The 17,787-nt window shown below is 41.7% G+C and overlaps 1 protein-coding gene across 4 annotated transcripts in view; it reads right to left on the bottom strand.

Annotated features, from left to right (window-relative positions):
- LOC139584796 (DNA topoisomerase I, mitochondrial) overlaps positions 1-17,787 on the bottom strand; it is a 35,250-nt gene that overhangs the window by 2,360 nt on the left and 15,103 nt on the right. For all 4 annotated transcript variants that reach the window (XM_071326082.1, XM_071326083.1, XM_071326081.1 and 1 more), the window contains exons 12-15: positions 15,166-15,310; positions 5,005-5,148; positions 4,665-4,850; positions 2,409-2,477 (exon numbers count right to left, since the gene is read on the bottom strand). In XM_071326082.1, coding sequence (XP_071182183.1) covers positions 2,409-2,477; positions 4,665-4,850; positions 5,005-5,148; positions 15,166-15,310 — 544 coding nt within the window. The remainder of the gene's footprint in view (positions 1-2,408; positions 2,478-4,664; positions 4,851-5,004; positions 5,149-15,165; positions 15,311-17,787) is intronic.

Raw genomic sequence — 17,787 nt, 5'->3', positions numbered from 1 at the left:
CTAGTTTTCAGTTTCCCCCTCCCCAGTCAGACCACTCCCAGACAGTCCCTGTCCAATTCTTGCTTGAAAGATTGCTCTTTGCTAAGAAGATGTTTCTTTTTTACTATTTTAATTGAAAACAATCACATAAAAAGGTACTTAATTGTTACCCTGAAATTATTTGATATCGATTTTTTTTTTAAAGTCTGCATTGGACCTGGACCTGCATTGGAAGAAAATGAAAAATACTGTCTCTGCATTATCGCCATCATCATACAGAATAAGGAGTAGATTAAAAAAGGCCATCATATTACTTTCCTCTGACTTATTAAATAGTTAGATCTGCCTAAAAGACAAGAATTACATTTCCATTAACTGCACCACCACACAGTAAGGCTCTCCTCACCAATAACAAGGTGGCAAGTAGCCTAGCGGTTAAGAGCGTTGGGCCAGTAACCGAAAGGTCGCTTGTTCGAATCATTGAAAAAAAGTGTTGAGCAAGGCACTTAACCCTAATTGCTCCTGTAAGTTGCTCTGGATAGAAGCTTCTGGTAAATAAAAAATATATATAAATAACAAAATATGCATTGGAGGCTAAGAGCAGAGGTCTACAGCTGTAATGACACCCAGTACACACAATCACATGGGCGTCACATGGGTGTGTGTATAGACGATGAATTAACTAAAGCAATCCCAGTGAGATCCTAGAGCACGACAGTGTTGTGGCGTAAGGGTGATGCTGGTATAATGAAAATCTCAAATCGGAGACAGACCTGGGTCACTCAGGACACACCCATCCCTCCCGTCCCCTCATACAGAGAGGCTGCTGGGTAGAACGACCTTCATACCCCTCCACCCATTCCTCACCCACTGGGGGAGCCCAAACCCCAGGATGCCGTCACACACACATCTGCATTCTTAATTGTCTTCCTGCTCTTGCAGAGACTATAATGACACTGGCTGTGAATTTGGGGGTCAAATGTTGTCCTCTACATGCTGGTGTCATTACAGTGGTTAAGTGTTACACTAACAATAGGAGCTTCTCTCTTACCAAGGCTGTTCTCACACTGCGTTTGTATGTGTGTGTGTGTGTGTACAGACAGGTGTGATCTGCTATCTGTGAGCATCCAGGTGTGTAGTGATATTGACCCCTGACAGAAGTCTTGACAGAGGCGATGGATGGAGGTGAGCCAGTATCAGACCACATCCATCTGGCCTTCACTGATACCATGGCTCTGGACTGCAGAGATACCTCAGCCTAGCCTTGTGGTCAGCTACTGTCTGGTTGTGTTATGTTCTCCCTGAACCTGCTCTGACTGCCAGAGATAAAGGGTCAAGAATGCCGTGGAGAAGGTTTGGACAGCAGGACAGGTACATCACAAGGGTTTGAGAAGCTGCTGATGGTGGGATGCTAACATATAAACTCCATATTACACACTCCTAGTTCTCAGCCTGAATATATTGACGTTTTAGTAATTTAACATACACTCTTATCCAGAGCGACTTGCAGTAGTGAGCGAAACATTTGTTTTGTTAATTTCCCCCATACTTTTTCAATACCGGTCCCCCGTAGGAATCGATCCCACAACCGTGGCGTTGCAAGTGACATGCTCTACCAACTCAGCCACACGGGAGGTAGAAGTTTGAACCGGCCACTCACTCCGGTAGCAACGTTGAGCCAGACATGTACTGTACTACCCACTGCGGTTCCTTTATATAGGCTACTGTACATGCACACTGACAGTCACACAAACTCAGACCCTTTTACTGTCCGTAGCAGGTGGATAATCAGGTCTCAAGCCTGGCCCAGCTAAACGTGGTGGAGGGAAGGCAGTTATTAGAGCCTGTACCAATTTATTCCGTGGCTGGTGCTTACATCATCTCCCACCCGCTCACCTGGCCTTTTAAAAAGTGTCAATCAGCTCGGCTCAGAGCAGCGATTAACATTTCACCCTCCAACATGCCCCTCCATTTCCTGATGTGCCTTAGGTCACAAAGGAGGCCCCCCGCCCGCCTCTCAGGAGCGGATCACAACCATGTCATTTCACACCAATCATAGCAATAACCTTGGCCACCGGGCAAGACCTCCCCCACTGCCTGGTGACGATGCCTTCCTTCTGCCGAAAGGAGAGGTGAAAGGACAGAGGATTTATATATAATCCACCCACCCAATATCGGCCTCTTTGCCTTCCTGCTCTCCCTTTAAGGCACCAGAGAGGCTGGGAGTAGACAGAGGCTACAGGCAAACACACAGCGGGATGGAGAGGGTTCTCTGAGGCTAAATTCACACTTGCGGCTGTTATGGTCACTCACTGGGCTTTACCATATCGTCAGGCTACAGCCGTCTACAGCACAGCAACATGCTGTGAGGGATGTTTTCTTTTTTACATGTTGAGATAAACAAGCCAGACTGGTTCTGTGCGACTCACGTTGAGGCGATCAAACAGGTCGTCTCCAGGCTCCTTGTTCTTCATGAAGAGCTTGAGGTTCTTGAACACCTGGATAAACAAAACAAGGACAAGACAAAGAGAGACTGGTTTTACATCCCACCCTGTCGGTCCTAGACCTCCGGACCAGAAACAGCTGCTCACAGCTAGTCTACACACTGATCATGATAGGAGAGCCCAGGGCTGTCTACCCCATTCTTCCAGCTCACAGGGGAGAGGAAAAAAGATCCACTCAATTATATTTGACATTTCCAAGAAGTCCTGTTTTCCTCCTGCTCTAAATAAACCAGCTAAAATATGCAAGGAACTAATTAATGGTAGCAGATGTGTTGCTTTTCAAAACAGACTGATTTGAATGACAATTTATTCTTGTGCCAGAACTAAATTAATAGGGAAATAAGAGCCTGTGATGAACGGATGGACGCATGAGGATTTCGAAAGATTTATTCCAGACTCAGTGTCTGGAGTGGAGCAACAGAGACAACGGCTGATTGATCAACCAATGTGTCGGTGTCATCAGGATGGACCTGAAAACATGGCAACAATCTGCACTCATCACAGGCTGTTTATGTATGAACAGATGTCTACGACACAGCTATGTTTGATAGGAGAATGCAGCAGTATGGTGGTTCAACATTATAAATTCTGTTTAGATGATAAGCAAAGTGACCGGACACAGAATGCAGATGCTGGCAAGTGAAGCTTGGTAAACAGATAATGAATGATTGTGATGATCTGGCTAGCCAACACTTTGCATTGCAATTCATCATGCTCTCCCATGGAGCTGGAATGAGAATTCCTTCCATCTAATCTGAAATTAACCAGCTATCCCCTTCCCTCGGAATAAACATGCTAAAATATTCAGAACACTCATTAACTTTACCTGATGTGTTGCTTTTAAATATACTCTCATTTGAATAATTACACCTTCTGCCCCAAAAAAATGAACTGTCTGTCAGGTGCAACATTTCCTATTCGATCTTGGAGATAGGATGGCTGAATCATACTGGGGCTGAATCCTGACACTCACCAGCTAATGTTGTTTAGCCTCATTTCCACCTGACAGACAGCTGCTTGGCAGAACACAGAGAACGGAGCCAGGCGAAAATTGAAAAATATATTTCTCTATTCTGTTTTTTTTGGTGTCAGAATTACTTTGATGGATTTAAAGTAACATAACTGTCCTTTGAAAATCTCACCTTTTAAAAGCTAATTATGTTAACTCATACACAAATAATGTTGACTTGGCCTATATTCATGTGGCCAAAGCATACATTACAGAATTATTATTATAATATTTCTTTTAAACACACCTTAAACTTGTATCTCAAACAGACCTTTCCCAAAATGCTTGCCATTTCCTCGTGTAACGTTATGTTTTTTGTCTGAGATGGCTCTTTGGCTGAGCTGTTTACTTGTCATTCATTTAAAAAAATGATGACCGGTATACACCCACACCATACTGTTGTTGGGGTATGCCCACACCATTGAAACACAGAAAAGCTGCTTTTTAACATACATAATTAACATTTTTGGGAAGAAACTATTTCACTCATATTGTAGTTAAAGACGCAATCTGCAGTAGCGGGAAACGGGGCCACTGGTCGCTGCACCATCATTGTTTTTGCTTCCAAGCTGACCATAGCGCAGCATGGGAAAAAATTATCCAAAATAGCATTACATATTGTGCTCTTCTATCGCATGTGCCTTGATGTCCGAGGGGAAAAAACAGTGTTCGTTGTTTGCAATAACTTTGTTGATGTAATATCGCCACCGGATGTGGCCGTTTCACCATTAAGGATTCCAGCTTTAATGATAGGTCATATTTTATAGAAATGATGGACGGTTACTTTAATATTGGGCATGATGGGAAAATCAGTTAAAAGTTTGAGTAGACAAGTTTTTGGATACATTTTTTCCTTCAATACTTTATCTTGAACACATAAAGCAGTCTTTTGGGTTTTAGTGTTGGCATATTCCTCAATTTAAAAGTTATCCCGGGGGGCTCTCCCCAGGGCGCACTACAGTCCTCCACCCCAGGGCACCTACTCTGACTGCCTGGCCAAAAGTAGTATATTTAGGGTGCCATTTCAAACATCCCTTGTTAGTAGTACTGAGGCTGCTAGCTCCTTACCCTCTTGGTGACGGGGACCTTGTTAGTAGTACTGAGGCTGCTGTCTCCTTACCCTCTTGGTGACGGGGACCTTGTTAGTAGTACTGAGGCTGCTGGCTCCTTACCCTCTTGGTTACGGGGACCTTGTTGTAGTAGCGGATACAGTCTTTACCCAGGAAGTCAAACTCCACCACACAGTCCTTGTCCTCCAGCAGGTCGTGGAGGGTGAGGTGCTCCACCCTCAGGGAGCAGCAGCCCACCGTGTCCGCCGTCTCGCCCTCCTCCTTCTCGTTTCCCGCTCTCAGGGCCAGCTGGAGGACACCACCAGAGTTAGCATACACAGGGGATATGGTCTGGCAGAATGGGGTGACTGACTAAAGAACTGGAGTATTTACATTTTCCCTTGGCTGTGGTTTAATACCCATCAACCCATGTATGGCAGAGGAGGGTCACAGAGAGACAGACCTTATCTATGAAGTAAAGGGCCACAGCTCTCTGGCGGGTCTCCATCTGTTTGGACTTGATGTCCTGCTGGTACTGCTGGCGGATCCCATTCACACAGCTTTTCAACCGGCGGGCCACCTCATACTTCTCCCAGTCCTTCTCACCCTGGGGAACCACAACACTGAGCCTTAGGAATACATCTTCTTTACATGGTCTATCCACATGGATTTTATTACATGGTAAGGTGCAGCCTCCAGGCAGTGCATTCTCATTCAAAAGCCTTGCACTTGCGACAACCGAGGGCCAACACTCAATCATAGCCCTTTTAGTATTTCATGAGATTGTGGCTAAAACAATGTATTCATAGTCATGTGTCTAGTAATCCAATTCTTCCACGTGTCTAACCTGTTAAATGTCTAATGGAGAGAGCCAGTCAGAAAGGGTGACATTGTGTTTGCGTAGTAGTGTAGAACTAGCCAGCGGCTGTTTAATTAGCTAGTCCCACACAACCTGACTCCCACCTCGCTGTTGCCACCACCGCATCGTCATGGCGACAAATTGTGGAATAACTTAACCTTCAAAATAAAGAACTGGGAGATACGAGGAGGGAGGAGGTATGTGGAAGGAGGAAGGGAAGAGAGGAGATGGTGATGTGAGAGGACCAAGAGGCTAGGAGCTCAGGAACTCGCCATGTTGATATTCCATTCCGATTTGATTGTGAGGGAACGAGAGGTAGTGAACAGTGAGCGAGAGAAGAATCATAGACCCTAGTACTAGTTTATTTTCCTCTGTTTGTGTATTGGCAGAATGTCATGAAATGGAATCCTTCAGAAATGCAGTAGAGGAAGAGATTTGTGGGAGTTGTATGGGTAGGATAGTGATAGAGACTGTATTTTAAGCCTCTGAGTAACCTTGTTAATCTCTGAAAGACTCCAGGGAGATAGAGCAGACCATCACCACAGTGGAGATGAAAGGTTGGATACGGAGTGGATTTACATGTCCTGTAAACACCATGGTCAAAGACCAGTTCGTCTCTATCTGATCTCTCAGCAGCAGCACCCGCTTTACCCAACAAATCTCAATGCACACTTCTCTCACTAAGCAGTGGTGGAGAGATGGCAATTTGAATCACAGACACACACACACACACCTCTGATCCATATACACCACTTAACACAACAAAGGTGACAAATTGCACTGAATCCCGACATGTTCCTCTCAAGCAACACAAAAGAAAATGGCTTCTAAACTCGCAGATACATGTGCTCCCCACAGACCTCTCCTTAAAACTCACAAAAATTGTTCACAATAGACAAAGCTTCAGAAGTTCCCAGTATGACTTCTAGGCCTATTCAACTATTCAAAAGCACAAATCACGCCCTCAACTTAAACTCAAAAGGTTTCCTCTATTCAATATGCCTTGGTAAAATACAGTACAACACACACCCAACTGCTCTATGACAAAAGAAACTAAACATTTCAACAGCTGCGGAACCTAATCATAATGGCCATGCAGTATTCAAACAGAATCTATGTAAATAATCGAAGCAATTTCGAGATCAAATTGAGAGTCATTTTCCTAACTGTATGAAGCAAGTAAATGCACTATGGCAATCTGTGCGTGTTTGAATGAATGGAAGGTCATCAACTATATATCTTATAAAACATTGTTCAGGACAATTGGAGAGACTAACAACCAGCCTTGGGTTTCTGATACATGTTTTGCTGTATGTTTTACCCATGAAAATGCCACAAGGCTACCACTTTGTGGCATTGGAGATATTGTAGGCCATTGCAATAAAATTACTAGGCTTTCTGAGAGGTTCCGTTAAACTAAATTGATTGAAATATCTGTTAGATTCTTACAACTGCACACACACAATGGTAGCCTGTTCTCCATTCAGATGGCTCATTCTTAAAAGGCAACAATGAACATTCTGCTCGCAAGTTAATTAACCTTTTATGGCTGCAATCCCGCTACCGGGATGATATGACAACAGCCAGTCCAAGTGCAGGGCGCCATATTCAAACAACAGAAATCTCATAATGAAAATTCTTCAGACATTCATATGTCTTATATCATTTTAAAGGTAATCTTGTTGTTAATCGCACCAAAGTGTCCGATTTCAAATATGCTTTTCAGCGAAAGCACTACAAACGATTATGTTGGATCACCACAAAAAGCACAGCCATTTTCCAGCGAAAGATAGCTTTCACAAAAACCAGAAGGAGATAAAATTCATCACTAATCTTTGATTATCTTCATCAGATGACACTCATAGGACTTCATGTTACACAATACATGCATGTTTTGTTTGATTAAGTTCATATTTATATCAAAAAATCTGAGTTTACATTGGCGCGTTAGATTCACTAGTTGCAAAAACATCAAGTGATTTTGCATAGCCACATCGTTTCAACAGAAATACTCATCATAAATATAGATGATAATACAAGTTACACAAATGGAATTATAGATATACCTCTCCTTAATGCAACCGCTGTGTCAGATTTCAAAAAAACTTTACGGAAAAATAAACCATGCAATAGTCTGAGACAGAGCTCAGAACAATAGCCAAATTAGCCGCCATGTTGGACTCAACAGAAACCAGAAAATACATGATAAATGTTTCCTTACCTTTGATGAACTTCATCAGAATGCAGTCCTAGGAATCCCAGGTCCACAATAAATGCTTGATTTGTTCGATAATGTCCGTTATTTATGTCCAATTAGCTACTTTGGAATTGTTTACCAAAAGCCCTAACCAAAGTCACAAAGCGCGACCACTATAACGTGACGAAATGTCCAAAAGTTCCGTTACAGTCAGTAGAAACATGTCAAACGATGTACTGAATCAATCTTTAGAATGTTGTTAACATACATCTTGAATAACGTTCCAACCGGAGAATTACATTGACCGATGCATCTCACGTGAACGCGCCTCTTCAATGCGTGATCACCTCGTGGCAGTGGTGACTAAATCCTGTCTCCTTCGGCCACCCTTCACATTAGAGTCATCAGACAAAGTTCTATTGACATCTAGTGGAAGCCGTAGGAAGTGAAACCACATCAATATCTCACTGTAATTTCAATGAGAGCTTGGTTGAAAATCTGGCACCCCCAGAAAAATTCCAAACAGGAAGTGGAACTTCTCAGGTTTTTGCCTGTCATATGAGTTCTGTTATACTCACAGACATAATTCAAACAGTTTTAGAAACTTCCGAGTGTTTTCTATCCAATACTAATAATAATATGCAACTATGACATAGGAGCAGGCCGTTTAATCTGGGCACCTCTGTGCACCTTTCATCCAAGCTACTCAATACTGCCCCTGCAGCCATAAGATTTAAGGAATTTGGTAGCTCTGAAGACAAAGACATACAAAACACGTACACCTCTCGTACGCAGACACCTACAGTGGCTTCAGAAAGTATTCACATCGACATTTTGTTACGTTACAGCCGGAATTTAAAATAGATTAAATTGAGATTTTGTCATCACTGGCCTACACACACAATTTGTCAAAGTGGAATGTTTAGACATTTCTACAAATTGATAAAAAATGAAAAGCTGAAATGTCAAGTATGTCAACCCTTTTGTTATGGCAAGCCTAAATGGGCTCGGGAGTAAAAGTCTGAATAGCAAGTCACATAAGTTGCATGGACTCACTGTGTTCAAAAATAGTGTTTAACATGATTTTTGTATATGGACTACCTCCTCTCTGTACCCCACACATACAGATAATTGTAAGGTCCCTCAGTCAAGCAGTGAATTTCAAACACAGATTCAACCCCAGACCAGGGGTCAAAGAAAAATTCACCAATTGGTGGATACATATATATTTTTTTAAAGCAGGCAATGAATATCCCTTTGAGCATGGTGAAGTTATTCATTTCACTTTGGGTGGTGTATCAACATATGCAGTCACTACAACGATACAGGCGACTTTCCTAACTCAGTTGCCGGAGAGGAAGGAAACCTCAGGAATTTCACCATGGAGGCAATTGGTGACTTTAAAAACAGTTCGTTTTTTTCGTATCACAGCAATTAAACTCTCTGAGGAATGAATCAACATTGTAGTTACTCCCCAATACTAACCTAATTGACACAGTGAAAATGAAGCCCGTAAAGAATAAAAATATTCCAAAACATTAAGGTTGGGAGGTATCCAGATTCTCATATCGTCATACCGTTTCTGTACCATACCAGGGTATTATCGGAAAAGCACACAGGGGGCGCTAATTAAATGTTTTAAAAATATATAATTTTACTTAATCACAATTTTAGGCAACAGGGATCTTGATCCAGTAGGGGGAAAGAGATGCATTCCGTTGTTTTCCGCATTTAACCCAACCCCTCTGAATCAGAGGTTGTCAGATAATGTCTAGTTAATTTTTATAGTGGTGATCAAGTTTATACAGTGTGTTCGTAAAGTATTCAGACCCTTTGACTTTTACCACATTTTGTTTTGTTACAGCCTCATTCTAAAATTGATTAAATAAAACATTTATCAACCTACACACACACACAACACCCCATAATGACAAAACAAAAATAGGTCCAGAAAGTTTTGCTAAGTTAAATTAAAAAAATAAAACAGAAATACCTTATTTACATAAGTATTCAGACCTTTTGCTATAAGACTCGAAGTTGAGCTCAGCTGCATCCTGTTTCCATTGATCATCCGTGAGATGTTTCTACAAACGTGGAGTCCACCTGTGGTGAATTCAATTGATTGGACATGATTTGTAAAGGCACCCACCTGTCTATATAAAAGGTCCCACAGTTGCATTTCAGAGCAAAAACCAAGCCATGAGGTCAAAGGAATTGTCCGTAGAGCTCCGAGACAAGATTGTGTCGAGGCACAGCTCTGGGGAAGGGTACCAAAAAATGACAGCATTGAAGGTCCCCAAGAACACGATGGCCTCCATCATTCTTAAATGAAAGAAGTTTGGAACCGCCAAGACTCTTCCTAGAGCTGTCTGCCTGGCCAAACTGAGCAATCAGGGGAGAAGGGCCTTGGTCAGGGAGGTGACCAAGAACCCTATGGTCACTGACAGAGCTCTAGAGTTCCTCTGTGGAGATGGGAGAACCTTCCAGAAGGACAACCATCTCTGTAGCATTCCACCAATCACACCTTTATGGTAGTGGCCAGACAAAAGCCACTCAGCAAAAAAATGCACATGACAGCCCGCTTGGCGTTTGCCAAAGGGCACCTAAAAGATTCGCGCTCTGGAGTAGAGGTCGACCGATTATGATTTTTCAACGCCGATACCGATTATTGGAGGACCAAAAAAGCCGATACCGATTAAAATCGGCCAATTTTTATTTATGTTTTTATTCTTTTTATTTTTTATTTATTTGTAATAATGACAATTACAACAATACTGAATGAACACTTATTTTAACTTAATATAATACATCATAAAATCAATTTAGCCTCAAGTAAATAATGAAACATGTTCAATTTGGTTTAAATAATGCAAAAACAAAGTGTTGGAAAAGAAAGAAGAAGTGCAATATGTACTATGTAAGAAAGCTAACGTTTCAGTTCCTTGCTCAGAACATGAGAACATATGAAAGCTGGTGGTTCCTTTTAGCATGAGTCTTCAATATTCCCAGGTAGAAAGTTTTAGGTTGTAATTATTATAGGACTACTTCCCTCTATACCATTTGTATTTCATTAACCTTTGACTATTAGATGTTCTTAAAGGCACTTTAGTATTGCCAGTGTGACAGTTTGGCTTCCGTCCCTCTCCTCGCTCCTCCCTGGGCTCGAACCAGCAACACAACGACAACAGCCACCATCGAAGTAGAGTTACCCATGCAGAGCAAGGGGAACAACTACTAGAAGGCTCAGAGCGAGTGACGTTTGAAACGCTATTAGCGCGCGCTAACTAGCCAGCCATTTCACTTCGGTTACACCAGCCTCATCTCGGGAGTTGATAGGCTTGAAGTCATAAACAGTGCAATGCTTGATGCACAACGAAGAGCTGCTGGCAAAACGCACGAAAGTGCTGTTTGAATGAATGTTTACGCGCCTGCTTCTGCCTACCACCGCTCAGTCAGATACTTGTATGCTCAGTCAGATTATATGCAACGCAGGACACGCTAGATAATATCTAGTAATATCAGCAACCATGTGTAGTTAACTAGTGATTATGATTGATTGTTTTTTTTATAAGATAAGTTTAATGCTAGCTAGCAACTTACCTTGGCCTACTGCATTCGCGTAACAGGCAGTCTCCTTGTGGAGTGCAACGAGAGAGAGGCAGGTCGTTATTGCGTTGGACTAGTTAACTGTAAGGTTGCAAGATTGAATCCCCCGAGCTGACAAGGTGAAAATCTGTCGTTCTGCCCCTGAACGAGGCAGTTAACCCACCGTTCCTAGGCCGTCCTTGAAAATAAGAATGTGTTCTTAACTGACTTGCCTAGTTAAATAAAAAGGTATCTTTTTTTATTATATATATATATATATAAAATAAAAAAATTCACACAACATAATTTTTTTTTAAGATAAAAAAAATAAAAATAAAATAAAAAAAAGTTTTTGGCAAATCGGCCCCAAAAATACCGATTTCCGATTGTTATGAAAACTTGAAATAGGCCCTAATTAAATCGGCCATTCCGATTAATCGGTCGACCTCTAATCTGGAGTGCTCAAGACCTGGGGTGAAGGTTCACCTTCAACAGGACCATGACCGTAAGCACACAGCCAAGAAAACACAGGAATGGCTTCAGGACAAGTCTCGGAATGTCGTCGAGTGGCCCAGCCAGAGCCCGGACTTGAACCCGATTGAACATCTCTGGAGAAACCTGAAAACAGCTATGCAGCGACGCTCTTCATCCAACAAGACAAAGTGAGAAACTCCCCAAATACAGGTGCGCCTAGCTTATACTGCCATACCCAAGACGACTCGGCTGTAATCGCTGCGTCAACAAAGTACTATGTAAAGGGTCTGAATACTTATGTAAATGTGTTTTATTTTTAATACATTTGCAAAAATGTCTAAAAACCTGCTATTGCTTTGTCATTATGGGGTAGTGTGTAGATTGAGGGGGAAAAAAACAATTTAAATACATTTTAGAATAAGGCTGTAATGTAACAAAATGTGAAAAAAGTCAAGGGGTATACTTTCCGAATGCACTGTAAATTGCCTGGCTGGGCTGATGAGACAGTGAATTGAGCAGTGAGATGGAACAGAGTAAATAGGAATTTCAACGTCATAGCTTTAGCCAGTGGTAACTTGTGGAATAGACAACGGCTGGAATGCGGTTTTAACCAATCAGCATCCAGATTAGACGCTCCCGTTGTATAATATTTGGATAGCCATTGTGATTGGAGGATAACTGCGAGTGTCATGAATCAGGATCAACTCCTCTGTTCTCCTCGAGCTCATTAATGAAAGAATGTTCATATTTGAAAATGGCAGAAAGGCCAGTCTCATTGGCAATGACAAGGAGTGTAATGTTAGCTAAAGAGACTGATACACAGGTTGTCTCTACTGTAACCAAGAAGCTTGATCTTGACATCTAGCCACAGATTGCAAGTTAGCCAACCAAATGCATAGCTGAGCACTGAGCTGGATAGAATTCTGACATCTTAGATTTCTTATACAGTACCAGTCAAAAGTTGACACACCTACTCATTCAAGGGTTTCTTTATTTTTTACTACATTGTATAATAGTGAAGACATAAACAAACTATATATTTTGATTTCTTTATTTGAGATTCTTCAAAGTAGCCACCCTTTGCCAGCTTTGCACACTTATGAAGCTGGTTGAGAGAATGCCATGAGGTAGTCACCTGGAATGCATTTCAATTAACAGGTGTGCCTTGTTAAAAGTTCATTTGTGGAATTTCTTTCCTTCTTAATGCGTTTTAGCCAATCAGTTGTGTTGTGACATGGTAGGGGTGGTATACAGAAGATAGCCCTATTTGGTAAAATACGAAGTCCATATCATGGCAAGAACAGCTCAAATAAGCAAAGAGAAATGACAGTACATCATTACTTTAAAACATGAAGGTCAATCCGGAATATTGTAAGAACTTTGAAAGTTTCTTCAAGTGCAGTCCCAAAAACCATGATGAAACTGCCTCTCATGAGGACCGCCACAGGAAAGGAAGACCCAGAGTTACCCAGAGTCTGCTGCAGAGGTAACGTTCATTATAGAGTAAATTGCAGCCCAAATAAATGCTTCAGAGTTCAAGTAACAGACACATCAACAGTTCAGAGGAGACTGTGTGAATCATGCCTTCATGGTCGAATTGCTAAAAAGAAACCACTAGTAAAGGACACCAATAATAAGAAGAGACTTGCTTGACCAAGAAACACGAGCAATGGACATTAGACCGGCGAAAATCTGTCCTTTGGTCTGATGAGTCCAAATTTGAGATGTTTGGTTCCAACCGCTGTGTCTTTGTGAGAAACGGAGTAGCAAAATGGATAATCTCATGTGGTTCCCACCGTGAAGCATGGAGGTGGTGGTGTGATGTGGGGGTGCTTTGCTGGTGACACGGTGAGTGATTTATTTGGAATTCAAGCAACACTTAACCAGCATGGCTACCACAGCATTCTGCAGCAATACACCATCCCATCTGGTTTGCGTTTAGTGGGACTATCATTTGTTTATCAACAGGACAATGACCCAACATACCTCCAGGCTGTGTAAGGGCTATTTGACAAAGGAGAGTGGTGGAGCGCTGCATCAGATAACCTGGCCTCCACAATCACCCGACCTCAACCCAATTGAGATGGTTTGGGATGAGTTGGGCCGCAGAGTGAAGGAAAAGCAGCCAACAAGTGCTCAACTCCTTCAAGACTGTTGGAAAAGCATTCCTCATGAAGCTGGTTGAGAGAATGCCAATAGTGTGCAAAGCTGTCATCAAGGCAAAGGGTGGCTACTTTGAATATAAAATATATTTTGAATTGTATAACACTTTTTTGGTTACTACATGATTGTGTTATTTCATAGTTTTGATGTCTTCACTGTTATTCTACAATGTAGAAAATAGTAAAAATAAAGAAAAACCCTTGAATGAGAAGGTGACCAAACTTTTCACTGGTACTGTAGTTTTACTTAACTTATATGCAGTGCCGTAGCACCCCCCACGCAGCCACTGCGAAGCAGTATTGAAAATTACACTGTCTGTATTTTGAAATACCCCGGAAATATATTGCCCAAGCCTACAAAAGATGCATCTTGTTTGCAACAAGGCATTAAATTAATTCTGCAAAAAATGTGGCAAAGCAATTCACTTTTTGTCCTGAATACAAAGTGTTATATTTGATATGCCCCAAACATATTACGGAGTTCCACTGTCCATATATTCAAGCATAGTGGTGGCTGCGTCATGTTATGGGTATGCTTGTAATTGTTAAGGACTGGGGAGTTCCAGGAAAAAAATAAACAGAGCTAAGCACCGCCAAAATCCTAGAGGAAAACCTGGTTCAGTCTGCTTTCCACCAGACACTGGGAGATTAATTCACCTTTCAGAACAATAGCCTAAAACACAAGGCCAAATCTACACTGGAGTTGCTTACCAAGAAAACAGTGAATGTTCCTGAGTGGCCAAATAATAGTTGACTTAAATCTACTTGAAAATCTATGGCAAGACTTAAATGGTTGTTTAGCAATGATCAACAACCAATTTGACAGAGCTTGAAGAATGTTGAAAATAATAAATGGGCAAATGTTTCACAATCCAGGTGTGGAAAGCTCTTCGAGACTTACCCAAAAAGATTGACAGTTACTATAGCTGTCAAAGGTGACCCAGGGGTGTGAATACTTATTTAAATGAAATATTTCATCATTTCATTTTTAAACATGTTTTCACTGCCATTATGGGGTATTGTGTGTAGATGGGTGAGTAAAACTAAGTTAATCAATTTTGAATTCAAGCTGTAACACATCAAAAAGGGGTATGAATACTTTAAAGCACTATATATGAGAATTGTTACTTAGGACAACAACTGTCTGCAGTTACTGCACCACCCTGACTACCTATGTTCCGCAAATTCAAATCTGGACATCGAAGCCAGTTGCACAGCTCCCCCCCCCCCATTCAAGACCTATTTAGACCTGGGATACCAGTTGGGTGCAATTAATTATCAGATAGAAAAGAAAAATCAGGAGGCTCCGGAGCTCATAGGGTAATATTTTAAAAACATGCCTCATACCTTGAGTTTGGAGCTGGGGTTGAGCATGACATACTTGCAGGAGCCCTGAACATTCTCAGTCCAGCTGGCCAGCCAGGTCACTGTGTTGTCATGGCGAACCTCCTTCCAGTGGTGACCAGCAGGGGGCTCTGGGATACAAGACTTTCTAAGGTGGGTGGAGAGGTCACGGGTCAGATACTGTAGGCATGAGAGACAGCATTACACAGGGTTTCCACTAGATAACTATGATAGACAATTTTGGCTGCGTTAAAAATTCATGAAAACAAACGTTAGCTTGTTGGTCTTAATTTAAGTATTTTTTTTATTAATTAAAGTTTTTTTTATTTATTGTTGCCACAAAGTTGGAAGCACAGAATCGTCTAGAATGTCATTCTATGCTGTAGCATAAAGACTTCCCTTCACTGGAACTAAGGGTCCTAGGCCGAACCCTGAAAAACAGCCGCAGACCATTATTCCTCCTCCACCAAACTTTAGAGTTGGCACTATGCAATCAGCGTTCACCTGGCATCCGCCAAACCCAGATTCATCCGTTGGATTGCCAGATGGTGAAGCGTGATTAATCAGTCCACAGAACGCGTTTCCACTGCTCGAGTGTCCAATGGTGGCAAGCTTAACACCACTTCAGCCAACGCTTGGCATTGCACATGGTGATCTTAGGCTTGTGTGCGGCTGCTTGGCCAAGGTCCCGACGAACAGTTCTTGTGCTGACGTTGCTTCCAGAAGCAGTTTGGAATTCAGTAGTAAGTGTTGCAACCAAGGACAGACAATTTTTTTACACGCTACGCGCTTCAGCACTCGGCGGTCTCGTTCTGAGAGCTTGGGCGGCCTACCACTTTGCAGTTGAGCCGTTGTTGCTCCTAGATGTTTCCACTTTACAATAACAGCACTTAGTTGACCGGGGAAGTCTAGCAGGGCAGAAATTTGACAAACTGGCTTGTTGGAGAGGTGGCATCCTATGACGGTGCCACGTTGAATGTGACTGAGCTCTTCATTAAAGCCATTCTACTGATAATGTTTGTCTATAGAGATTGCATGGCTGTGTGCTCAATTTTATACTCCCATCAGCCGAATCCACTCATTTGAATGGGTGTCCACATATACATATAGTCTGAAAATGGCGCCTTTATGTTTTGTAGTAAAAAAGACTGAAACATAAGTGTTTACAATGACATCAACCAATTTGTAGACAATGCTTACTAACAATTTATTTTACTACAACACATAGAAACGCACCATTTTCACATATGTTGATGTTGGGGTCATGGGGATGATGAATATGAAGTTGAAAAATGGTGAAGTTTCCCTTTATGATTTGGTTTAAAATGACATTAAGAGAAATTGTATAAATAGACAAGGTTTATGATTTTGTGGCTGTGTTAACTAGTGAAGATCATTACACAGGGGCTGAAGTTTAACCCCGACTACTGCGGTGCTTGCTGATTTACATAAAGACCCTAAAGCCCTCTACAAGCTTCACATGCGTAGATCTGCATGTGCTGGGTGGAGTCAGATTTTTTTTGAGCAAAGTGCACCTTTTGGTAACATAATACCGTGCTAGTCCAGACTCCCAAAATTCAACATTCCCAAGGGGGTGCCAGATTTTCTTGTCGTCTTCTCATTTGTGGTGAAAGCAAAAGAAGAGTCTCGTCTTCCCTTACTAGCAAGTTGGCGAAACACGGCAGGCTAGCTAGCCTTTTAGCTTCCCACATATCCATGTGAAATAATCAGATTCATAATTAAATAATATGCCCTGTCAAATATTGTTATACTTGCCAGTGTAACCTACATTATCCTAATTTTATATAATGCTTCAATGTATTCACATCCATATCAGCAAAAAATAGAATGTCATAATTTCATTATCAAACCATGTTTTCATCCACTTATGAAAGTACAGTCATACCGTATAAAAATAAATCCCGATAGCTGTGATAGAAACAGTAAGTTTAAAGTACAATTTTATAAATGCAGACAAATCATTTGTTTGTTTGACATGGTGGGATCTTGTTGTGTCGGTAAAATGGATTATGCGATAAATGGCGGTGAAAATGCCTTTATGCGTACATATTGATATAATAATGGAAAGGGGGATACCTAGTCAGTTGTACAACTGAATGCCTTCAACTGAAATGTGTCTTTCGCATTTAATCCAACCCCTCGGAATCAGAGAGGTGCGGAGGGCTGCAATAATCGACATTCGTCTTCGGCGCACGGGGAACAGGGGGTTAACTGCCTTGCTCAGGGGCAGAACAGATTTTTATCTTGTCAGCTCGGGATTCAATCCAGCAACCTTTCGGTTACTGGCCCAACACTAATGACCATCATATCGAAGTAAACTTTGAGTCACGCGATGATATGTGGCCTCCCACTACGACTCGGGAAACCCCTCAGTTTATTAGGCTACAGAAGAAATAAAACAATGAACTTCACAGGGTGGTGAAAGTGAACGATGATGAGCTTGATATAAATATCGAAGGTCTTATTCTGGTGGCATGATGATCGATGCTTGACAAATTAAAATATTCTCTTATCCATAATTACATCATGTAAAACTAGCCTACCCGCACAGCGGGTGGAAACACATTGAAGTATCTGTGACCTGTTTGTGCACAAATCCTATTT

Source organism: Salvelinus alpinus, chromosome 9 (genome assembly GCF_045679555.1).
Source record: "Salvelinus alpinus chromosome 9, SLU_Salpinus.1, whole genome shotgun sequence".
Taxonomy (NCBI): Eukaryota; Metazoa; Chordata; class Actinopteri; order Salmoniformes; family Salmonidae; genus Salvelinus; species Salvelinus alpinus.
This window is presented reverse-complemented; position numbering and strand designations above follow the sequence as displayed.